Source organism: Schistosoma haematobium, chromosome 3, assembly GCF_000699445.3.
Source record: "Schistosoma haematobium chromosome 3, whole genome shotgun sequence".
Lineage (NCBI taxonomy): Eukaryota > Metazoa > Platyhelminthes > Trematoda > Strigeidida > Schistosomatidae > Schistosoma > Schistosoma haematobium.
This window is the reverse complement of record NC_067198.1, coordinates 26,695,939-26,721,926: the sequence shown is the minus strand read 5'-3', so window position 1 is coordinate 26,721,926 and position 25,988 is coordinate 26,695,939. Positions and strand designations below refer to the sequence as shown.

General features: G+C 38.2%; 2 protein-coding genes across 4 annotated transcripts; one reads left to right on the top strand and one right to left on the bottom strand.

Annotated features, from left to right (window-relative positions):
* Nucleotides 1-300: 300 nt before the first annotated feature.
* On the top strand, nucleotides 301-12,334 carry MS3_00005390 (uncharacterized protein). Of its 2 annotated transcripts, XM_051213456.1 has the most exons (5): nucleotides 301-2,112; nucleotides 2,148-2,267; nucleotides 5,058-5,547; nucleotides 6,546-6,739; nucleotides 11,787-12,334. In XM_051213456.1, the coding sequence occupies exons 3-4, from the start codon at nucleotides 5,066-5,068 to the stop codon at nucleotides 6,613-6,615; spliced, it is 552 nt and encodes a 183-aa protein (XP_051069441.1). In that variant the 5' UTR covers nucleotides 301-2,112; nucleotides 2,148-2,267; nucleotides 5,058-5,065; the 3' UTR covers nucleotides 6,616-6,739; nucleotides 11,787-12,334. The 2 variants fall into 2 exon arrangements, with proteins under 2 accessions (XP_051069441.1, XP_051069442.1); XM_051213457.1 differs by lacking the exon at nucleotides 11,787-12,334 and adding an exon at nucleotides 2,326-3,230 and having other exon boundaries at nucleotides 301-2,267; nucleotides 6,546-9,508.
* A 3,962-nt stretch (nucleotides 12,335-16,296) lies between these two features.
* Nucleotides 16,297-24,624, bottom strand: PAM16_1 (mitochondrial import inner membrane translocase subunit TIM16; the record flags this gene model as incomplete). 2 transcript variants are annotated; one of them, XM_051213454.1, is made up of 3 exons in its annotated part: nucleotides 16,297-17,173; nucleotides 17,586-17,885; nucleotides 24,573-24,624. In XM_051213454.1, 3 exons carry the CDS (start codon nucleotides 24,573-24,575, stop codon nucleotides 17,072-17,074), a joined length of 405 nt encoding a protein of 134 aa, XP_051069439.1. In that variant the 3' UTR covers nucleotides 16,297-17,071. The 2 variants fall into 2 exon arrangements, with proteins under 2 accessions (XP_051069439.1, XP_051069440.1); XM_051213455.1 differs by lacking the exon at nucleotides 24,573-24,624 and having other exon boundaries at nucleotides 16,297-17,885.
* Nucleotides 24,625-25,988: the final 1,364 nt, after the last annotated feature.

The window sequence follows — 25,988 nt, the reverse complement described above, 5'->3', positions numbered from 1 at the left end:
GCGTCCTCATGACTGGCAGTTATATGGAAGTCGAAAGTTAAAACTGCGTGGTCACTTTTACCTAAGGGTGGCATATGATGGAGGTTCACAACATCATCCTCATAGTGACTCAGTATAAGATCTAATAAGGATGATTCAGTGTCCGGATCGTACCTCGTCGCTTCTTTCACATGTTGCACTAGAGCACATGTGATAACCGCATCAACTAGTTCCTGCTCGAAAGAATTCTCCGACGATTTAGTTCGCAGATTTTCCCAGTCTACCGTAGGTGCATTAAAGTCCCCTAGGATTAGACATCGACCACTTTGGGACCAAGTATTGAGACTGCTTAACAGGATCTCATTTGCCTCACAGCTTGGACTGCGATAGACCAAACCAATCAGCAGCTCTTGTCCCTTGCATTTTAAGCGAAGACTAACTAATTCACACGTCCCACTCTCATGGGATACACTATCGATAATGGCAAATGGGATAGCATTCCTAATGAATAGAGCTACTCCCCCTCCTTTGCGTTTTTGTGTTCTGTCGGCCCTTACTAACGTAAAGCCCTCGAAATCAAGTTCTATACTATCTATAGCCTGTGTCAGCCAGGTTTCTGTTACTGCAATTATATCTGGCTTTGTAGATTCAATCTGTACACCTAGTTCCGATCGCTTATTAAGTAAGCTTCGTGCATTGGTGTAACAGATCCGAAGCCTCTTTAAGTGCCTTCGTGCTTCACCCAGAGTGGCTTCGGCATCATTCTCTGTCGAAGTCTTACAACCCGAAAAGTTACAATTTTCAGGTCCTTTTCGCCAGCGTCTAACCTATGTTGTAGTTCTTTCTCGGCTTCCCGTCTTTTAACACGGTCTGCCAACGGTAGGTCCTTTCGGATAAAGACTCCTGAACCCTTTAATTTGTGTCCATTTTGTAAAATTAGGTCACGTTCGTTCGAAGAGCCGAATACTACTTTAAGCAGTCTGGAATGATTTGGTTTCGAGTCCGTTAGACTCCTAGTCTGTACACCTTTAGCAAGGTGACCCCGGTCATATTTTGAGGCATGAGTTGATTAAGCAGCTGCCTAATCAGTACAATGTCATGCTCAAAACGAGCTTTAGGTTCAGAGCTATCGCTCTCCTTGATTCTATGAAAAATAGCTGATCTGTCGCTATAATCAGCTTTCGATTTTTCAACCACTCTTACGGGGGCAGGTTTCTCTTTTATATCCCTACTTTTCTTTCTTACAACCTTTACCCATTCGTCAACGGTGCTGGTAGAAGCAATAATAGTTGCGTCAAACCTAGTGTTGGGTTTTGGGGGTTGTCGACGACCTGAGAGGTCGTGTTATGTTTACCGTTCGAAACCGATCGAGCCTTGCGATTGCGGCTTCTAGGTGTTTCCTGTTGGATCCCATCTGGAAGACGGGGAACAGAAGACCCTACTTTTCTTGAGCTTTTGTTTAAGGCAGGCCTCTTTGGAGACTGCTTTTCCTTCTTTGACGGGCGTGAGTCATCTATCACCGGACTAACCTTAGTTTCCTTCACGTTGATTTGCGTGTCGACAGATCGAGTGCTGTTTGACGCGTTCCGACTATGCTTGCTAAAACACTTCTTTGCAGCATCAACCAGTGAGATGGCCTCGGTTAGCAAGCTGTTTGCATCCGAGCAGCACTGTTGACAAAGCCACACACAACCCTTCTTACTGAACCGTTTGAAAGCAGCAGGCGTTAAGTTCGTGCAAACTTCGTGGTACCAGCCTTTGCACTCGTCGCACTGCATGCCGCTTTCAACAGGATAACGACAACCCGGACGTTGACAACTGCTTTTTTTACACTGTCCGGTCATTTAGGAGGAGTTCTTTTTCAAACTGTGATGACACTCAGAAACAAAAAAATTTATCAGTGACCAAAAGTGAAGAGCTGTAGATTGCTAGGACCAAAAGTACTAACAGATACAGTTGAAAAAGAGGTACTCAAGAGTACCAACGACAGAACAGTAAAAACGATACTTTAGTCGAATACTTTAACTGAAATAAATTCAATTACAGTGAAAACAGTAGTCTTGATACGTAATAAACGATCAAAACAAACAAATTTACTCAGCGAGGAAAAATACCACTGTCCTTTTTTAAAGAGTAATTATGTTCTCTATTAAACTAGGTCTGTGTAGAAGATTTATTGTTTGCTTCACTGAAATCTAGTTTTTCTCGCAACGTATTCACCGCTTGATACTGCATTCAAAACTTTTGTTGAACGATCTTACATCCACACGTTACCAAGCGTTATACAGGTATTGTTTCTCTTTAACACTTCTCATATCTCACATCTTGAATGTTGTTTTTGGCCAGATAACATTTTCGCGTTATAAATGAAGTTGTTGATCAAAATAAATAAGTGGTATTTACAAGCCAGAAACGGTTTGGAGGCTGAATATCCATTAAGACTGTCCAACTGAGCCTGTGATATTCTGAAACAGAAGTCTAGAGTGATAACATTAGTCACTGTTATCGGGGAATATGATATATATACAGATTTGTTCACGACATGAGATTGAATTATAATTACTTTTCAAATGTTGTATGCATTTAACTGAAAATGACCTAAACTATAGTAAGGTATGTTTCTGTGGCAGGCTGAAAAAGCGGTAATCCCTCATCTCGACGTTGTTCTTTGTTCCATCCAATTCTCCTTGAATTGCTAGTTGGGATGACAGAGCGTAAGCAGGCACCAACCTTGTGATTTTACGAGGATGATCGCATATCTCCGACAGTTTGTTCACCTAAAGTGTATTAAAACAAAAACTACAACCTACGAAATGAACATGAAATTTATCATTCGTCGACACACTTCAAAACACCTGGCTTTTCAGCTGTACAAATTGAAAACCGCAGTGACCGTGATCCGATGCCGTATATTATTCCGTATTTACCTTTGATAGGAGGCTTCTTTAGAAATACCTTCAACTTGTAGAATCTATCAGGCAATTACCTAATTGTATGCCAAAACCTTGACACTCCACGTATATATATAAATGTTGATACAGCATGCTTGTAAGATACAGTACGTAGTGTTGGTTGTACAGTAGATCAGATAACTAATGAAATGAATTCCAGTTGAGAAGATCTGATGCGTATAAACCAAATAAATGAATTAATATCTGGTAGTCGACGAGTTGTTCAAGGGAATGTTGACTTTCGGATAGTTTACTGGACTGCAGCCGTTATCAATTTCATTAGCTTACATTTCTTAAGAGGTATATTGGTGGTTGGTGATTGAATTTTTGGTTTTCTGACAATTGTGTTTACTGCGTAAAATCACAAATTTCCCTTTTCGATTTTTTCAAGTGACATGATAGCCTGTCATACACGTAAACGTTTTTCGTGCTGACACTGAAACGATTTGGCATTGATAACTTCAAAACAATACTGAATCAAAGTCTTACGTAACAACCATATCTGGTATAATCATACCATAACGCAATATTGCACGACTTTGCCTCCCAGAAAGATCTAGTCCTCTTCGCAATCTATGCGATCCCGAATTTGCAGACCTTTTGCATTTCTATTGAATGCGAATAACTATGTATTCAGTAATTAATCCCGTTGAACGAAATAAGATTGTCCTCTCTTAACATTCTGTACGACACTGAGCACCATTCTTTACGTGAATGTCCACAAAGTTAGCAGGATTCATGAATAGTTCTTCATCAAAAAGTTACTTGCTTGCTTTGATAAGTATCTGTTTCTAACTTAATCCACTAATGGCTGCAAACAGTTTGTTCATAGGCCAAATAATATTTGAAAGACAGAAATTACTTCAAAGTAACAACACATGAGTAAACATGATAAAATTTTACCACATATGTATGTAGTAACAGAATACAGTTCTGAGAAATGTATTTATAAAGGAGAACAAATCAGGGTTTTTGACCGATGCTTGAGTAAACAATGACATCAAATAGAATTTCATCACATTTAATGCATTGCAAATGACGTGCTTAAAGATAAACTCACCAACCCATGGTCTTCAAATAATAGGCTAATTATCAGGTTAATATCCACATAGTCCTGTGGTATGTATATTGTACCATAAAAATGCAGTTTCAAATTATGATTTAGGATCAATGAATACAGTATTGGGGATGACAAATAACTCGCAATCTTAAGATAGAGAATACATTCAAATACATCACCGCGATCGGTCATGGATTACGACACACGAACTTCCCAACTAATTGTTTAGATTATGATGTGGTCCAAAACAATGGTCTCATCCACCAATATGGACCAGACTAATGGTCAGTAACTTCATAGATTGATGTCGTTTCTCGATCTGGCCATCAGTGGCTCCTTCCAATATACTCCTAGATTGACCGTATTTACACATCTAGGTATGCGATAACAGTGAATAAATAATGCCCACCCTGACTACTCCAGTAGGTTTAATACATCATTGATCTACCTTTAATATCTACGTAATACCTTACTATAGACCTCTATGTCGTTGACCCCACTGTTCCACTGCGTGTCAGTAATGCTTCGAAAGTATCAATAATCAAGTTGTATAAATCTGTAAATGTCTTCTACTTTCATAGGCCAGGTTTGATGACCGCCGAATAATACAGGCATACTCGCCCCTTGTTCCCCTGAAAGTCATCTAAAAACGTCACAAGAGACAAGACTCGGCAATGGAAGTTTCAATAGTCGAAGATACCACTGGTTTACCGTCATTCAGCATTAGAGCTTTCGCTCATAAACATAACTTCACACTATAGAGTGTAATAAGTTATTTGCTGAAAAATATTGTAACAGATACGAATAAGTATATATATATATATATATATATATATATATATATATATATATATATATATATAACTGTCTCAATCGTATCGAACATTTTGGAGGATAATAATTGTGACATCGCATGATGAAAGATAGATTCATGAGTTGTCTTTTCTTAGTGACATTTACTGTACATTAGCTAACTGCCTAAATATACGTGCCAATTTGTTTTTTCCCTTATCTTTGTTCTTATAAAAGCATAAACCCCTTCTATGGCTTTTTTTAAATTTAATTAGCATTTATAATGTCCACTGATTGTTCCTCAGAATACAACCAATTAGAATGCGAATCTGTTGTATCAACAGACGTTTGTATGAGAACAGATAATCAAATAGTTGAAAAACTCGTCCCAAATATGACAAATCCATATAATGAAACGAAACACCCAGGATTAACGCCTTCAATAACGGCTTATCGATGGATTACATCGCAACCAACTTTAACACAAAGTGTATTTAGTAAAATTGAATCTGAAACTATGGCACAATGGCTAAGTGTTAGTACAACAGATGATTGGTTAATGCATATCCCGAAATGTTCAATAGAAAGATATGATAAGAATTCTTTTAAGAAGTGGAAAGCTGATTATCTAAAACAACCACGTTCACTTGATCAAAACAGATTCACTACATTATATTCAACTAGTTATGAAGCCAAGCAGTTGGATGAGCGAACAAAGAGTAGGCCTACATCTGCTGATCGCCGAAATAAGCCACAGCCGTCAAGGTAGGCTATTTCAAGTCATTATCTGAAATTATTTTTGTTTTCATCAACCACTAATCACTTCAATGTGGTGGCTGATGAAAAATAATCTCCCAAAGAGAACCATGCACTTTGAACAAGACTAACTTTATTGAAATAATTAACTGAACAATGTCTGATCAACATTGAAAACCTGGGAGCACTGGCATTCACGCGAGACCGAAGGTCCTGGGTTCGAATCCCGCGTGCTGGATCGTGGCTTCCCACAGGTGAAGAGTCCTATATTTGGACGCCAACTACTTCTCAGTGGCGGTCTATCACTTATCGGTTTATGGAATTCAATAATCTCCACAACCCCATACCGAAAATTAACCTTAAATCCTCACCACAGAGTATTGTATACCTCAAAAAGGCTTGTTAGAAGAAAACACCAGTGAAAAATCATATTGTAAATAGATATTATTAGCGGCGAATGACAATTAAATATTATCGTGAAAGTTATATGCATATATATTGTTCAACCTTAAAAAGCGGATCAACAAAATAGATCTTTTGGCCAAACTATCCTGTTGTTTGAATTTCTAGACAAGCATTTATCACTTATATTTTTATTTTGCAATTGGTTCATTAAATGGAATTCTGTTTGACACTGAAGATGTAGATGAAACATCAAAAACACTCAATAACCCAATATGTCACACCCGTTTATATTGAATACCTTGGGTGCGACAATACTGAAAATTGTATGGAAACTATCCTAGAATGAAAACTTCCAAATATGATGATAATTACTAGTTCGGATCAAGATGCACGTTTTCGAAGTAAGTTTTACTCTAGGTCTAAGTTTCAGATGGCTCATATGTTAGACTAGACGGCAGTCGTTATAACTTCTTGAAGACTAAGTTCGATGAAATAACAATACTCTTAATTTCATTTTTTATACATTTACGAAATATGTTTTTAAGATACTCATATGTCTTCGTGTTAATGAACATCCATGGTATTTCTGTTTTTGCATTTAGACTCTTCCTTACTTTTCATTTACATAAATTACCTAAAAACCAAGAAAAGGATACACGAAAAGAGATATGAACTACTGTTCAAATAAATTCATTTCACGGCAAATTTATGGTCATTTCACACGCACAAATCACAGATTCTGTCCACTAAATTTTGCTAACACGATATAACATCTAATTCCAAATAGTTTGCTAATGTAAGTATATATTATATTACTGCTTCATGTGTAATACTTAAAATTACAATAGATTTCTCCCTTATTGTTTAGAAAACTTGCAAGCTCCAACTTGTGAGTTATAATAAGCTCCACCTGTAGCCCTTCTAGGCTTACTGTCAGTCCCAAGCCCAGATCAAAGAGTTTCGGGCACCGGGAATGGGAATTTCATGCATCCAGGATCATTAAAGCATCCAAAAAACAAAGAGAGGGAGATCACAATGAATATTATCAGTGTTATGCACCAACCAATAATAGAAAAGATGACGATAAAGATCAGTTTTACGAGAGGATGCAATCAAACATAGCGAAGAGCTCAGGAAAGCACCTGACCATCCTGATGAGGATCCTAAACGCCGAGGTCGGATTGGACAACATCGAGAATGAAGATGACATAGGACGACATGGAGTGGGCACTGGGAGGAAGGAACGAGAATAGTGACAGATTTGCAAATTTATTTGCGTTCGACAATATGTTTATAGACGATACAATATTCCCCAACAAATGCATACAGAAAACTACATGTATCTCACTGGATCACATCACAGAGAATCAGACCAATCGTATCTGCATCAGGGAAAAATTCAGGTCATTGGAAGACGTGAGAATCAGGAGGGGAGCTGGCATAGCTTTAGATCACCACCAAATAGTGGTTGCCCAGATGAAAATAATGCTAAAGAAGCATTGGCCCCCAACTGCCCTGGCACAGCCAAGAGTGGGAAGAGTCCACTATCCCTCTCGAAATGCTCTCACATAGCCAAGCGTATATAGCCTCTCCAGGGAAGTCTTACTTACTGCCTTCTCGTGGCGGTGTTGTTTACGAAATTCGGAGGACGAAAAGCGAATGTCCGGCGCTTTGACCGGGTTGATGGACATGGAGAGTCCACCTAGGGGAGTTGGAAAATCCTGATTCCAAACCAATGGTGCACATGGGCTCAAGTATCCTGAGGGAACAAATGGCGTATAAACCAATCGTAGGTCACCGGCTACCATGAGACTACATCTCCTTACGATTCTCCACTGCCTTCTGCATCAAACATTTAGGTCGAAAGCTCCGGGTGTGGCCCCCTAAGAAAACCACCTGATTCGGTTTGGCCACCCAGGCAGTATCCCAGCCTTCACACAAATCAAATGAGATTCGTGTGGCGCATATGTATTTGGTGCCTCCTTGTACCAATATCTATGTGTTCAAATAAATTGGACAACTGAAGAAACAGTATTACAAAGATCCAATGCAACCTTCCTTCAAGATACTGACAAACTCAACGACCTCAAGGTAGCTCTCAACAACAGGTTCCACGCCCTACAAGATCTACCCAGAGAAGAGGCGGCTACTATGGAGGACAAGTGGGAAGGGGTTAAAGAAGCACTAACTCCAACATGTCAAGTTCTGGGCCTCAAGAAGTGTCATCTTAAGGAGTGGATCTCCATGGAAACCCTGGACAAGATTCAAGAAAAGAAGAACAAGAGGACAGTAATTAACAACAGTCGAACAAGAACAGAGACATTGAAGACACAAGTTGGATACACTGAAGCAAACAAGCAAGTGAATAAGACTATTATAGCTGACAAGCAGAAATACGTGGAGAAGCTAGCAACAACCGCTGAAAAAGCTGTAAGAGAAGGAAATATGAAACAGCTTTATGACACAACGAAGGAACTAGCAGGGAAATATAGTAAACCAGAGAGATCGGTCAAGGACAAAGAAAGCAAGACAATCACTGAGATTCAAGGACAGGGAAACAGATGCGTGGAAAGCCTTGAAAAACACTTGAATAGTCCAGCTTCGTTGAGTCCACCGGACATCGAAGTACGACCTGCAGACCTTCCTATAGATGTCACCCCATCAACGATCGAAAGAATCAGGATGGTCACCAGACAAATCAAGAGTGGGAAAGCAGTTGGACCTGACAATATACCAGCCGAAACACTGAAGTCAGACATAGAAGTAACTGCAAGCATACTCCACGTTCTATTCAGGAAGATCTGGTAGGAAAAACAAGTTCCGACAGACTGGAAGGAAAGACACCTCATTAACACACCAAAGAAAGGAGATCTGAGCAAATGTGAGAACTACAGATGCATCACACTACTATCGGTACCAGGAAAAGTTTTCAACATTGTTGCTGAACCGGATGAATGACTCTGTAGACGCTCAACACCGAAATAAACAGACCGAATTCCGTAACGATCGGTCATTCACAGATCAAATAGCGACACTATGAGTCATCGTTGAACAATCGATTGAATGGAACCTGTCACTATACATAAACTTTCTTGAGCATGAGAAAGCATTTGACAGTGTGGATAAGAGAACACTATGGAAACTTCTTCGACACTACGGTATACCTGAGAAGATCATCAACATCATACGGAATTCATCCGATCGGCCATTGTGCAAAGTATACATGGAGGGCAGCTGGCAAATATATTCAAAGTGATGATCGGAGTCAGACAAGGTGCTTAATCTCCCCCTTTCTCTTTCTACTGTTGGTCGGTTTGAATATAAAGACCTCCACATCTGAAGTGAAGCACGGAATACAATCGGCAGGTTGAATTCAACTACGAATGCAGGTCAAGACAATCAGTGTAGCAGTTGGCTCTGAATCAGTAGGCCTCAACATACACTAAGGAAACAGCAAGATCCTCAAATACATCATGAAAAACAAACCAGATCCCAGCTGAGGAGGAAATTAGGGAAAGACGCTGGAAGTTGATAGGACATACATTGAGGAAGTCATCAAACTGAATCAAGAGGCAAGCGCTAACTTGGAATCCTGAAGGCAAACGGTAAAGAGGAAGGCCAAAGAACACACTGTTCTAAGGATTAGAAGCAGACATCAAAAGGATGAATAGCAACTGGGAAGGATTGCCCAGGACAGGGTTGGATGGAGAATGCTGTTGGGCGTCCTATGCTCCTTCACAAAGGGTAACAGGTAAGTAAGTACCTAATGAAATTTATAATTAAATTTTATTTGGGTTGTGCTGAAAAATTATTTGCTAGAAAAGTAATGATTAGTCCAATGATCATTAAAAATCCAAAGGTAACTTATAAGAATCCGCACCCGACAGCATACCAACTGAAGCACTGAAGTCAGACATCGAAGTAACTACAAACATGCTTCACCTTCTATTCAAAAAGATTTGGGAGAAGGAACAAGTGCCGATGGACTGGAAAGAAGGGCACCTCGTCAAGATTCCAAAGAAAGGAGATCTGAGCAAATGTGAGAACTACAGAGGCATTACACTACTGTCAATACCAGGGAAGGTCTTCAACAGAGTGTTGCTGAACCGGATGAAAGATGCAGTAGACGCCCAACTTCGAGATCAACAAGCTGGATTCCGTAGGGATCGATAGTGCACAGACCAAATTGCAACACTACGGATTATCGTCGAACAATCAGTTGAGTGAAACTCGTCATTATACATCAACTTCATTGATTATGACAAGGCATTTGACAGTGTGGATAGGAGGACGTTATGGAAACTTCTTCGACACTACGGAGTTCCTGAGAAGGTTGTCAATATTATCCGGAACTCATACGACGGACTACAGTGCAAGGTCGTGCATGGAGGACAGCTGACAGATGCATTCCAAGTAAGGACCGGAGTCAGACAAAGCTGTCTACCCTCTCCCTTCCTTTTTCTCCTGGTGGATGACTGGATTATGAAGACCTCGACATCTGAAGGAAAACACGGAATACAATGGACAGCTCAGAATCAATTAGACGGTTTGGATTTCGCAGATGACCTAGCCCTCCTATCGCATACACACGAACAAATGCAAATAAAGACAGCCAGTGTAGCAGCAGTCTCTGCATCAGTAGGCTTCAACATACACAAGGGGAAAATCAAGGTCCTCAAATACAACACGGAGAACAGCAATCCAATCACTCTTGATGGCGAAACTCCGGAAGATGTAGAATCCTTCACATACCTGGGAAGCATCATCGATTAACAAGGAGGTTTAGATGCAGACGTAAAGGCGAGGATTGGAAAAGCAAGGGCTGCATTCCTTCAGTTAAAGAACATATGGAACTCAAAAAAACTTTCAACCAATATCAAAGTGAGAATCTTCAATTCCAACGTCAAGGCAGTTCTACTGTATGGAGCTGAAACTTGGAGAACTACAACATCCACCATCAAGAAGGTACAAGTATTTATAAATAGCTGTCTTCGCAAGATACTCAACATCCATCGGCCAGATACCACCAGCAACAGCCTTTTGTGGGAGAGAACAAACCAGCTCCCAACTGAAGAGAAAATTAGGAAAAGACGCTGGAAGTTGATAGGACATACATTGAGGAAGTCATCAAACTGCATCACGAGACAAGCCTTAAATTGGAATCCTGAAGGGAAGCGGAAAAGAAGAAGGCCTAAGAACACATTACGTCGGATAAAAGGAGCAGATATGAAAAGGATGAATAACAACTGGAAGGAGCTGGAAAGGATTACCCAGGACAGTGTTGAAAGGAGAATGCTGGTGAGCGGCCTATGCTCCTTCACGAGGAGTAACAGGCGTAAGTAAGTAAGTAATAGAATTCGGTAACAATTCAAACACTTTCTAACGCTCGAATAAACCAGTAGTGGGACAATGAGGAGCTTTAGGATGTAAAGAAAGCTTTATGCTAAAGGTAATGCATAGACAAAGTTACGTGAACGGTAAATCTGGTCACCTTAATAATCCCTTCATTCACAACACTACGATCACGGCTGCATTTTCCAAACACTATGAAACCTTAAAACACCAGGTAATCTGCCTGGAATTGTTTGGCTCAATAATGTTAAACAGCTTTTTTATATGATTTTAAAATCCTTCAGCAGTAAAAATAGGAACTCACATTAACTCTGAATAGGATATGGGTGCCGTACATACATTGACTTCCAGTGAGTAATATTTGGACTAGTTATCCGTTTTATCAAAAATAATTAATCAACCATTATCATTTGATAATATAAAAAAATTCGAAATTACATAATAGAAAAAAAATAAATAAAGCGACCGTTTGATCCTTTTTTTATTTCTAGGATTCTATCGATTTATACAAAAAATTATTTGCTGACATAACAAGAATTTACCAATCTATTCACGTATAAATCCACCAGTTATTTTTTCCCACATTCCACCCTTTTTAATATCCTACTAATCAAAATTAATGTAGTGAAAAATGAAATACCCATGTAACTATTAGAAAATGTTTTGTGACAAATGTTCTGTTTGTAGTTCTATAAAATTAGTTATACTAAAATTTACTCAGTTATTAACTTTATATTATTTTATTTTGTTTATAAATTTTCAACTACTTATTTATTTGCTACAAGAATAGATGATTATTTTTAATACAAATATTTTATTTATATTGTCATATTTACAAATATATTGATACATTTAAACGATTGTTCAACAGTTTACATATTTATGGTCACCCTTTGTTATAAAAGCTAGAAACTGCTTGTTGAACTAAGTAAATGTGCGGACAATTGTCTGAATGTATTTATCTTATTACAAATGCTTCAATAAACAGAAATAAACAACTGGTCATCAAAGAATGTAGTCTTATACAACAAAATGCTACATTAATAGACAAAGTACTTATTTCAATATCATTTAAGGAAGGATTATAAAATATAATTTGTATAGAGCACTCAGCGTTAGATAAAACTAAGACCTGAATATCAGGCTTAATTTTTTCTTTCTGTCATCAGCATATGTTCTTGCATATACAGAAAAAGATAACTAAAAGTTAAATTAGAGCTAACCGTGTATTAAATAACGTTTTCTATTTGTTTATCAACCCTTAATGTGTAAAAATTAACGGTTAGTGTATTGTAAAGTCACCTCAGACTTTATGGCCTGTATTTAACTATCATACTATCGATCTAGCCAGATGCTGTCCTCTAAATAAAAAGAACAAATACATAAGGAACAAATGACAGATTAACTGTGAAAAAATAAATTTCGATTTGAATGAAACAGATATACGCTACAAAGTAGATTTAACTAAGCCGAATAAAATTCATACAGGAAACTCCCAGTCGTATAATTGTAACCTAAATCTAAATCAGGTTTCGATTAAGTTTTAGTGACTACCCCTTTTCAAATTATTTAATCCACAAATCCGCTTCCTAGTTATTGAAAAAAATCGAGAACTAAAAGAAAGTAATGAAAACTGTCTGGTCGTAGTGTAGTAGACGAGAACACAAGTAGAGGACAACTTAGATATTTGAACACTAAATTACAGAACGTCCTAGTAAATTTTGAGAACTATACAGTAAATACTTAATTTGCAAAGTGTCAATCAATCATCTTAGACTTCATTGTTCTTTCTTTTCCAAACCAATCATCCTCTGTTCTCGTTCTCTTTTTTTCAATCTTCCTAACCATCTGCCTTTAGGCATTATACATTCAATTGGTGATACATACTACTTATATCTGTCGACATCAGTAGCACACCTCAATAGAAATGTACACTAACATACACACTACAGTACATTCTATTAGTAATAACTTTCTAGCATCCAATTAACAGTTGTCACGGGAAATAATGGTTAAATTGACAATTTAATGCACAGACGTTTGCTGTCTTTTTAGTCATTGCTTAATTTCGTCTAACCAAGTGATCGATCCTTCCCATAGTTTAATTTATTTATTAATTTCTATCTAGTGTAACTATTCTTTCTTGCCGGTTAATTTTACCACGAGCTAAAATCAACCTAAGTATTAGGGATATACAATATAAAATTGAAACTTATGGGAAGCAAACAAATTAGGTCAAAATTCTGCTACAGTGAAGTATTCAGTTTGAACACTGTTCATGGAATTCCCATATATTAAATATTCTGATCAGTTTCTATGGATATAAAATCGATAAACTCAATGTATTTTGACTGATCTTACTCTACGTCAAAAACCATCTAATGAACTGATGTTTCTACTAGTTAGTGGGACAGCGAAAAGAATAGGAGGTAGTCTTAATTCACGACATTGATTTTGGAGTCGCAAATTATCAGTACAGAGCACGAACATATAAGTCATCAGAAATTGATGAGAATAATACATCTCATACGTTCCAGTTTGGGGCATAAAAGCAATAAGGACCTCAAGAGAAACATATCTCACATCACAAAATCGTACACTACACAATTTTGTGTACGAAAATACGAACAAACAATGAAATTCATACAGGTTTTGCCAGTGGTTGTCTGTATAATGAAATGATGACCTTTTGAAAATTACCAATAAGATCACACTTTTAAGAATGGGATTATAATTCTAATATACATGGGTTTATTCTATTCGAGAAGTCAAATTCCCTCTATGCTGTACGCTTCTGGGGATATTTCTAGCATGTGATCAGACTTGATAAGGTTTACAATTTTCCTGTTTTATAGTGATTTTTCTCCAGCTAATTAGCATTCACTAAAACAAAAGCTTTCGTGTCCATTTTCAGATGACTCCATAGATTTTAGTAATAGCATACTATCAATCAAAATAAGTGATTAGCACATTTGTGTTGGGTATACATTGCTTCTTACATGTACCTATGCACACAACGAACTTTGTCTCACTGTGACTAATTGATATGGCATTAAAGCCAATTATGCCAATACTAACTATCGTATTTTAGTGGCCTTATATCTGACCCCAGTTTAATCGTGCGCTAATTGTTGCCAAAATATACCTGTCGCCAGCCCTCGTATATTCTCATCGGTTTAAATCGCGTCAGTTAATAGCGGAATAAAATAAGTTTTAATACATATATTTCGTACACTCATAGATCTGAACAGACAATCAGGGAGACGAAGCGAAATGACACGCAGTGGAAAGGGCGAGTGAACCAACTCGGTTTAACCAAGCTTGACTCGATATATATAGTCGAACAAAAATAAGTTACAGACATTTAATGAATAGCGCAAGCAATTTATGTGCATATGATCATATAAAAACAGCGAATGATAAACAAGGTCAAAATGTAGCTTGAGAATCGATAAATTGGTCTGTCTAAAAGTTAGAATAGCCCAAGTGGGCTTGGTATTGTACCAACCACCACAATATAATAATAATAATATCAGCTAGTGTCAGATTCATAAAACTGCCTTTAAATGCTTAAATTAATTGGTTATTTCGCTAAAAACGACCGAAGATTCATGTATCGCTACTCATACCGTTATATTATGAATACACTAAGTGCACATAAGATTACCGATTTTTTAAAAATACTTTGATAAATAGCAAGTTGTGAGTTACAGTCCAGTTGTACCAATTTCTATATTATTCACTTACAAATACCAAAAGAATCCACCTGAAGTTATATTAAACCTGTTAACTTACTAGACATTGAATTAAAAGGGTCTACAGACACACTAGTGGTAAAATTTTGACTTAAATATATCGTCCCGTCCGTAAGAATTAGAACTAAATGCTGTAACTTGTCAGTCTTTATTAGCATATTTGCATCTTGTCTAGATACTGTCACTGTTTCAGGTTTTTGGTGAGGTCGAATTGTGACCAGCGGCGAGATCTGACAAACGTTTCATCCTATTTGCGAATTAAGTTTATCAGAATTATGTGATATTGTCCAAAGTGTAATGCGCAAATATATCACAATTCTGATAAACTTCGTCTTCTCATTGCATTATCGAAATTTATCAAAGGGACTAAGCCATGTGATTTTGCAAATTTTCGGCAGAATCTAACATTTTTGACATGATGTTGAGTAGGTTTTGATAAATAGTACCATGCTTTAAAAGTGACAAATATAAGTGAGTCAGGTTTTGGCTATGTCTTGTCGTATACCATAATATGTTTGTATATATTTACATAAAATACCTCGATGTGAATGTAACCATACAAACGAATAGGGGAAAAGTGGTGAGGCTATCATTTGTCGACGACCTTTCAGCGACGCCAAATTTACCTTGAGAGTGTTTACCTACTAACTAGGGCTAAATGAGGGTTATAAAGAAGTTTGAAGAATAAGGATTATAATTGGTCTATAGCTGGCAGTAAAACCAGGGATTCACATTTCATCCCATGTGAGACACAGCCGGATATGTTAATACGCCACCACTGATGTTCAACTATTGCTTCAAACCGGACGAGTTATCCCCTGAGTCTAGATAGTCACTAACTTGTCTGACGAGTGTAAATTTATATCCAAGATTTACAATTTTTCAGAATAACAAGTACAAACTAGGATGAAACGTACTTTCTTATATTCACTGCTGAAATCCAGATATATTAAGACTGGTAACTGAAACTTAATACCAAGGCAATCTGCTGGGGATGAAAATATACCAACAGACCGACCAATTTCAGTCTTTAATGTCAACAACGAGAAGATCCAAAACATTACATATCATTCCAATTATTTATAAATACCCATTTCAATTCGTCTAAAATTTCCCACAATTTCGCCTTTCAAGCACGTTACTGTTCTCTAATGTTCAATTTATCTTTCAATTTATAAGTACGTTACTATCAAAAATCTATTAGCACGTAACACAGGAGAAAACAAGGAATTACAATGAATTTATTGTATTTTGCAAATATTATCGTACTTTATTTAAATAACGATAGATTATAATATAACAAATGTGAAATAATCCAAAGATACGCAGATACGTTATGAAATATATTTCCCTTAAAACTGACGGTTATCTAACGGACTTACATGTATGTCAGAATATGTGAATGGACAGTGAGTGAATTTACTGTCTTCATAAATATTTATTCAGTTATCCAACTTGAACTTAGAGGTGAATTGTTAAAAACAAGAACTTAAATAAACGTATTTTTGAAATTTCACACGTATAAATCTGGATTTAAGTTAACAGAAATCGTACTTTAAAAAATAATTGCTTGTGTTTTACACTTTCTCTGATAAGCGTAGCCTATAGTTGACCACAAAAACCTTTGTATGCTGTTAAGTTTTCAAGACATCAGCTTAAAATATGAGAATTTAAATTCTTACATTGTATGAATTTATGTATTTGAAAAAAAGTATCATGACAAAGTGAATTACAATGAGAAACTGTTGTGAAAATAAGTGTGTTACTTGAAAACTCTAATCAGTAATTAGAAGCTATTTATATTCGTTTATGATTCAAAGTAGCTTTATTATTCAGCAGAACTTCCGTAGCGATAAAATTTCTTCACTTCATGGTACTCCATAAAGAAACAACGTAAAATTAATCGTGCTTATTTTTAATTTCTCTTCAACTAATACTGTACAATAAATTTATACGATATTGACTTATCTGTAAATTCCTAAATACAGAGAACTAATAAAAAAAGTGATTTTTACATTTGTTCAAGTCCCTGATTGGTTATTGTTTCTAGATTCTGGATCTCGTCGCCGTTCCGACTGTTCAAACTGTAATTCCTCATCAATACGCTCTTTCGCTCGAAATACCTAAATAAGAGTAACAGAACATTAAAAGTAAAAAACTAGTCAGATATTGCATTGATAAGAGCATAGTTTTAAATAACTAGTGTCTCATGACAAAGCTAGACGTAAAGTATCTAGACGACAATTCTATTGACCAAATTATTCGAGATGATGCACTATAGAATACCAAATGTGTACAAAAATGTCTAAGTTTATTAGGCAACTATCTGAAATGTTCAACCACAATGATGATTTATAACTTTTGGACCAAACTAAATATACATATAAATATGGTTCGGTTTTATGATAAAACCACAATGAAAAGTAAGAATTTAAAATTTGGTATGTTATACAAAATTTTGTCCATCATGGTTTAATAAGCTAACAAAATAGACGTTTGGATTAAAAATTGATTGTAAAATGTACCGATGAATACCTTAGATTGTAAGTAAAATGATCCACCTTTATCTTTACTGTTGGAGGAAAAGAGGTGTTCATAGTGTTTATTTAAAGTACTTATATCGTGAATATCTTTGACATTCAATATTTGTTTTGCTTCCTCTAGTGAGATTCCAGCGTTTTGGACGTAAGTATTTTGTTCAGGACCACCAGACCCATTGTTTCGACGGGCGTTAGCAACTCTTTGACTTGAAACATATTCTTCTTTGACAGCTTGGGCAAAGGCACGGCCCAAAACTCGAGCACCAGATAGAATCAACTGGACCAAATACTTGGCCTAAGTGTAACCAAAACAAAATAACATGATGGAATAAACAGTCATGAAACTGAAATACCTAAAATTTCGACTATGAAGAGGAAAACAAATTTTTGGAACATAACACAGGAAAATGCTATTAATTAATCAGTAACCCAAATGCCCTGGTACGGCCAGGAATGGGGAGTCAGCTCTCCCTCTCCAAATGCTCTCACATGGCCACGTGCATACAAGCACTGCCAGGGAAATCCTACTCACTGCCTTCTCGTCGCGGGGGTGTTGTTTACGAAATTGAGCGGACGAAAAGCGAATGTCCGGCGCTTTAACCGAGTTGAAGGACAGGGAGAATTGGAAAACCCCGATTACAAACCAACGGCGCATATGAGCCCCAGTCTTCTGAAGGAAAAAATGGCGTACGAACCAATCGTTAGTCACCAGCATCCCCTAAAGTTGCTCCATTGCCTTGTGGACCAGACCTTTACGTCAAAGGCTCCGGATGTGGCCCCCTAAGAAAACCACCTGCTTCGGTTTGGACACCTGGGGAGTATCCCAGCCATCAAACAAATCGTTCGATTTGTGTGGCACATATCTGTTTGGTGCATCCTCGTACTAATATTTATGTTTAAATAAATAATTAATTCATTAGTAACTAGTCTATTTTATTGATCACATTATTGACAAGAGGTGGCTCTGTTAGAAAGCTTAGCTATGAGAACGACTGAATTACAAAACCATCAATAGAGCAGCCGAAATTATTAGATGTTGCTGCGTCAAGGGATCGATCTATTGCACAGCCAACTACAAGACTGTTTATAGACAGGCCTATTGAGAAGTTTTGTACACATGATGGATGCTATGTTTGAAGAGATTACGAGTCCAACTGACCTGAGAACGAAACGAAGACTATGTGACACAATGACAGATAAGCTAGTTATTCCGACGCGTCCACGCCCAGCTAACTAGAGAGAGAAGTTCAAGTTTGGGAAAAAGAAATATATTACACAAGCAGTCAGAAGCACGACATCAAGTCATACACTGACCACCTCTCCGCTTCTTCCAACCAGTCCCAGAGTCGGCAAATAATGCACGCCGTGGAATTCTCTGGGACGACATTCGTAGCACATTTCCAAGCCACCGAAGTCGGTGTTTCAAGATGGTGACACCAATTGCATTATCATCTCTGTGCCCAAACACACGATGCCGAACCTCTGCATTACTGACATGGTGTTGCCACTGAATGTCAGCAATCCTTTGGAGACAACGATGATCGAACACAGAGAGTCGTCTAACATCCTCAACTCGGAGAGACCAGGTTTCACAAGCATAGAGCAGAACTGCTCTCACCGACGCGTTGTAGATCCGACCTTTTACAGCCAGACTAACATCACGAAGGCGCCAGAGGTGGCCCAGATTGGCATAAGCCGCTCTGGCTTTCACTATACGTGCATTGATCTCATCACTCACACCCCCACCAGCACTTATGCAGCTATCCAGATACACGAACTTCTCGACTACGTCTATCTGCTCACCATCCAGGGTGAGTACAGGATTGGAATCCTGCCAGTCTTGTAGAAGTACTTTGCACTTCGAAGGTGCAAAGCACATACCATACCTACGGACACTGATTGTCAACTGATTAAGTGCGGATTGCATGCCTTGGGCATTATCGCACAGTAAGACAATATCGTCCGCATACTCAAGGTCGAGAAGTCTTTCTCCAGGCAACAGATCCACACCACCGTTACTTACATTCATCAGAGCTGTTTCCAGAATGTCATCGATGGCAAAGTTGAAGAGGAATGGTGAGATTGGGCAACCCTGCCTAACCCCACTGCTCGAATGGAACAATGGAGAGAGGTGGTTGTATGCCCTCACTCTGCCTGAGGTGTTTTTATATAGGGCTTCTAGGATGTTAATAAACTTCTCAGGCACACCCTTCTTCAATAGACAATCCCAGAGAACAGTCCTGTCCAACGAATCGAAGGCAGCCCTGATGTCAAGAAACACTACGATTGTTGGCCTTTGAAAAGTATGGCGGTGTTCTAACATTTGGCGGAGGGTGAAGATATGATCAATACATCCTCGACCAGAACGAAACCCAGCCTGCTCCTCGCGAGTCAATCTTTCTCGGGTTTCGAACAACCTACGAAGTATGACGGAAGCCAATAGCTTGGACGCAATCGGAAGTAGACTTATCCCCCGATAGTTGTTACAGGAACGACGTGAACCCTTTTTAAAGATAGGGACAACTATCGACTCATTCCATGACGTTGGTACACTCTCTAGTTCCCAAACCTTTGTAAACAACGTCGTCAATTCCTTAGACAAAAAGTCACCACCATCATTAAAAAGAGCCGGAGGTAAGTCATCTGGGCCAGGTGATTTGTAACGCTTCAAGAGTTGGAGTTCCTTGCGGACTTCTTCCTCGTTTGGTGCCGCCATTACTTACATCCATCGGAGCTGTTTCCAGAATGTCATCGATGGCAAAGTTGAAGAGGAATGGTGAGATTGGGCAACCTTGTCTAACCTCACTGCTTGAATGGAACAATGGAGAGAGGTGGTTGTATGCCCTCACTCTGCCTGAGGTGTTTGTATATAGGGCCTTTAGAATGTTAATAAACTTCTCAGGCAGCCCTGATGTCAAGAAACATTATGATTGTTGGCCAGTGATAAGTATGACGGTGTTCTAACATTTGGATCAGTCGTCACAGGCCATGGCGTATAAACCAATCGTTTGTCACCGGCTACCATGGGACTGTACCTCCTAAATTTGCTCCACTGCCTTGTGGATCAGACCTTTAGGTCGAAGGCTCCGGGTATGGCGTCCAAAGAAAACCACCTCTTTCGGTCTGGGCACCCGAGCAGCATCACAGTCCACATACAAATCAGATCACCTGTGTGGCATGTATGTATTTGGTGCCCCTTTGTACCAATATTTATGTGTTCAAATAAATAACAGGTTCATACGAAATTCGCTCCCTTAGGATCTTGGGGCCCATGTAAACCATTGATTCGGCACCAGAGTTTTCCAACCCCTCTAGGCGAATGTTCTGTATCCACCAACCTGTTTAAAGTCCTGGATATTAGCTTTCCACAAGAAGTCAAAGTGTAGGACTTCCCAAGAAATGGCTGTATACGGCATGGCCATGTGAGATCATTTAGAGAGATGAAATGGAGTCTCTCCACTCTCGGTCGTACTAGAGTATTCGGTGGCCAAGTGAAGATATTTTAACAGAGCCAAATAGATGAAAATAGTAGATTTCCTTCTGTTTTATAAGAACTTACACCCAACTTTGGACGAATAGTTTCACAGTACCTGAGGATGGAGTGATAGGAGAGAATTATATATGTTAAAGTTTCAGCGACTGAAACAGAAAATAACTGTAACGTTTCGCTCAACAACCTGGTCAGCGCCTTCTCATGAAAACAAGCATCAAAACTGTGTTGACATTATTCGAACCATTAGCAAAAAATGTCAGCGAAACTGACACTGAATCCTGTTGTGAATTACGAAACATTTCTAGACGATCGAGACTCTTAATTACAGTCTAAAATTTAACTTTAAATATTTTAGTATGTCGACAGATACATGCGGTACGGAGTCGCTACATAAAAAAACCAGTGATCAGGGCTTGTTTAAAAAGCTGAGTTTATCGATATGCATAATGGTCATAGCGTTAGATAACTGGAAATGAACCATTCCTAGTCAGTGAGAAATGAGTCCCACTGGAAGATAAGATGCTATTGAACTTTATTTTTATATTTATTTGTTTGAGCATATGAACATTGGTACAGGGGGCACCAAATACATATGCGCCACACAATAACAGTGAAGCCAGAAGTATTCATCATGGACTTGTGTGAGGGCTGTAATACTGCCCGAGGTGCCCAGACCAAAGTTACTAAACTGATGTACATCCTATATCTGCACGGAGCTTAAAGTTAATACAGAATCAGTCTCATGTATCTCATTGATACACAGATGCCCTGGTACGGCCGAGAGTGGGGAGAGTCCGCTCTCCCTCTCCAAATGCTCTCACATGGCCACGTGCATACAACCACTGCCAGGGAAATCCTACTCACTGCCTTCTCGTCGCGGGGGTGTTGTTCACAAAAATGAGCGGACGAAATGCGGATGTCCCGCGCTTTAACCGGATTCCAAACCAATGGTGCACATGGGCTCCAGTATCCTGCGGGAACAAATGGTGCATGAACCAGTCGTTGGTCGCCGGCTTCCATGGGACTGCATCTCATCACGATGCTCCAGTGCCTTGTGGATTAGACCTTTAGGTCAAAGGCTCGGGGTGTGGTCCCCTAAGAAAACCACCTGCTTCGGTTTGGGCACCCGGGCAGTATTACATCCCTCACACATCGAATGAGATTTGTGTGGCGCATATGTATTTGGTGCCTTCTTGTACCAATATCTATGTGTTAAAATAATAAATAATAATAATAATTACAAGAAAGTTCGACCGAGGTTTACAATTTTTGTAATTGTATAATATTCTACAAATTACGAATGTTCTGCAGTCATTACAAATGATACTGAGTTCATGAATGTAATAAATTTATAATTTCTAAATTTATAACCGATATTCTTAATAGTATCGATTACGATAGTCGGTTCTCCCTGTGAGCGTGAATTGTATTGCATTATTGTGATAAGTTGACAGTACTTTGAAGTAATTGTTTTCAGATGACTACCATACAGCTGAGGAACTGAAAGTATCTTTTACTACAGTACTCGGATAAAAAAGCACAAATGCACACGAGGATGACACGCTGTCGTGCAGAACAGAGAAGCCGAAAAGGTAAATTGATAAAAGTACGCAATTTATCTATTGTTAGGGCTGTCGCACGTACGATGAAGGACTACTTGTGTACCTCTGAAGAACTAGTAGTTGTGAAAATGGAAGCTGCATGCGTCCCAGTCGACTTTTCAGTTGTCAACATTTTGACTGGGAACTTTTCACCTATAGCGAGGTAAGTATCTATGAATACATACTCATAAAGCAGTTCATCAAAAACAGAGGTTTTCTCATTAACGCTTTCATCTACTTCAAAGGAAGTTAGTAAACCGTATGTTGCAGTAAATGTAAACATAATACCAATAGGTTGCACAATAATGGCAGCAAAATGATACTGAAAGTAATAAGTGATCTGTCGAACAAGACTGACAAACTAACTGCTTTCATGAAAAGCTCGTCCATGGGTGTGAAAGACAGGAACAGCGACAGCATAGACACTACAAGTTTCGCATTCCCAATGGAAACACCTGAGGAAATGCGTACTTACGAAGCAGCTTTGGATGAGCACAAGTTTTGTGACCAGTTTGTAAGTTGTGACAGGTATTTATAAAATTTCAGGTGACCAAATTGTCCGAGATCGTATGTGATGATCTTCGGAAATCTACCAAAGCATATCTAGCTTACGTTTTGACGCCGGAACTGGCAATTACCTATAACTTATGTAGGACTAAGAGTAAAATAAGTATCAGTGATTACAGGTTCTACAGGGCGATTCAAAAAAGTTTACATCACAGTCTTAATATATTTGTAGATGTGTTCACGGTTTCGAAGTGCAACCTGTCCAGAAAAAGAAATAACACTAGCCATAAGAGTTGAACCCCAGGCTTTCTTACACGACGCAAAAGATAGAGTAAATAAGTGTGCATGGCGATTCAAAGAAAGGGTGAGCTAAATGCACTTAAGATCTGTGACTAAATTACCGTATTCTGTTTTTACATTTGTATCTGATAAGAATTTATACTGAAATGATTATTTCTTGTCCACCTGATTTTCAGCTGGCTTCTCAAGTGTTAACATACCTAACTGTTTCTTATTCAGAATACATTATTGTTATACCGTTGGTACGTAATCAACCTTTTACATGGCATTACGGATTCATACGTTGGATGATTGCTATGACATTTCTTCGCTTACTACAAGTAACTTGGCTGTCTTGAGACTGCGTTTGCAATGCTGAGAATTTTCTTCTTTTTGCAGAATACCATGAATGACAGTTTAACACCAACTTAATTTGCTCATCCAAAACACATGGTCAATTGTTAGGAGTTTGAAGCAGTAATGTATTAATGGATAGTTTATACTTTATTAGACCTTAATAAACATTCTCATTTATAACGCACCAGTTTTTTTATTACGGCATCGTTCATTTATCGCGACATGGCAGTTCTTATTACTAATTGTGGTTAAATTGCTTCGCGACTACGTTTACTGCGCGAAGTCAACAGGGGAAACATGGAATAAATGAACAGAAACTTTTAAGCACTTATTACCAAATCGACAGCACTTTTTGCACCATCGTTAATTTTGCTCTTTTTCGAGTGCAGTATTTGAGATAACCGGAAATCGTTCTCAAAAAGCGGTAAAGTATTGGGGTTTAGTTACAGAACACAGATGGATTCATTCAGAGTCGTCAAAAGTTCTGGGAAAACATTGGGTGAAATCGCGAAATTTCTTAGGGTTCTGTGAAATTCCCCTTGAAAATTCCTATAGCGGCTTTCTTAAAAATTTCCCCAATTCAGAAGTTTGTGGAGCGTCATATTAGCAAAATGGTGGGCATTATTAAGAAATTGCTTCAGTGATATATACCAAGCTAAACACTGAAGTCTGAAAATGAAATATGCAAATAAGAGAGAGAATCGAGGTAAAATGAGGTTCCTAGGGAGATAAGTCCCAAACTGACCATGAGGCTTTAAATTACCGCGAGATGCTTCGTAACGCACAAGGTTAAAAAGACGATCCTAGTTTTTTCGATTTGTCTTATAATACAGTCCAAGGAATTACAAAGATCCACACCTAACGCTTAGTTATGCGTATTTGGATTTGTAGATTGAGTTATCATATTAGTCGTTTAAAAAGACTGTAGCGGTAAATAAATCATCAAAATAAATAGCTCTGTAAGTTTTCAACATTGGATGCTGACCATTCATCCAAATATGGGATGTTTATAATCTTCCGATGGTACATGTCGTCGAGGTACTGATTTTCCACAATCTACAAAAGGTCTTCTGAAAATGGTCAATAAAACTACGGTTCATATGCTAACCGTTCACAACGACCGAATATTTTACATGGACCTAGGTGAGTCTGTTACAACATCTGTTACAACATTCTGGATCATAAAGAGCATATACCCAATGCACAGCTGAACAGACACATAATGGAGCTAAGGAGAAGACGTACAACAGATTATGGGAATCCGAATTTCCGTCTAAGCTGAGATGAATATGATATTTCCGCTATCCAACGACTCATCTTCAATTTATTGCAAGCTTATTACTAATTCTACATATAATACGCTCATTTATGCCCATCCAGTCCTACCTGCCTTAAATTGAACTGTTTCGGAAATTCTTAGTTAGCACATGATTTTGAATATATCTGATCACCAGAATTATCGCCGATGGAGATCGTACTACTACTAGACTAAATAGTCCATTGATATACATTACACAGACTGAGGTTACGTTATTCCAGATGTCTGATTTATGACAACATGTAAAGAACCAGAATATAAGCTGGACAATACCTCATTCAATACAAATACGAGCAATCTACATTTATTTAATCGAGAGTTGAAGTCAACGACTGTAGGTAAGTCACGTGCTAAATTAATAGTTTCTCTCGGTTCACACCCGGTAGTCCAGTACACATTACTTCCTCTAGTCGCACAAACATTTTAGCAAGTAAAGGCGACGTGTACTCTCGGGTGTTGGACCAGAAGTCCCAGACAAATTATTCTTGTCCATATTGTTGTCATCAGAGGCTCGTATCTAACGACTGTTTCGTGGAGATCGACGAAGCTTGAGCTGCTATAAAATTTCATTATTCACATCCTTGCCAATCAGAGAATCTTTGATGCGGTTTGGTAGTCATGATAGTGTTTGGTTTTGTTTATGGACGTTCCTGTGTAGTTAATAAATAGTTGGTATTACTGATTACAGATTTAGTACGATAAATTTCTAAATTGTCTCGAATTGTTTTGTTTTCACTGAGCCATTCATCTGTTATCTTCGCTATGTATATATGACTCATACATTTTGATATTTCATTATCCTGTTCACTTTTTAATAATAATAATATACCTCTGCATGAGCAG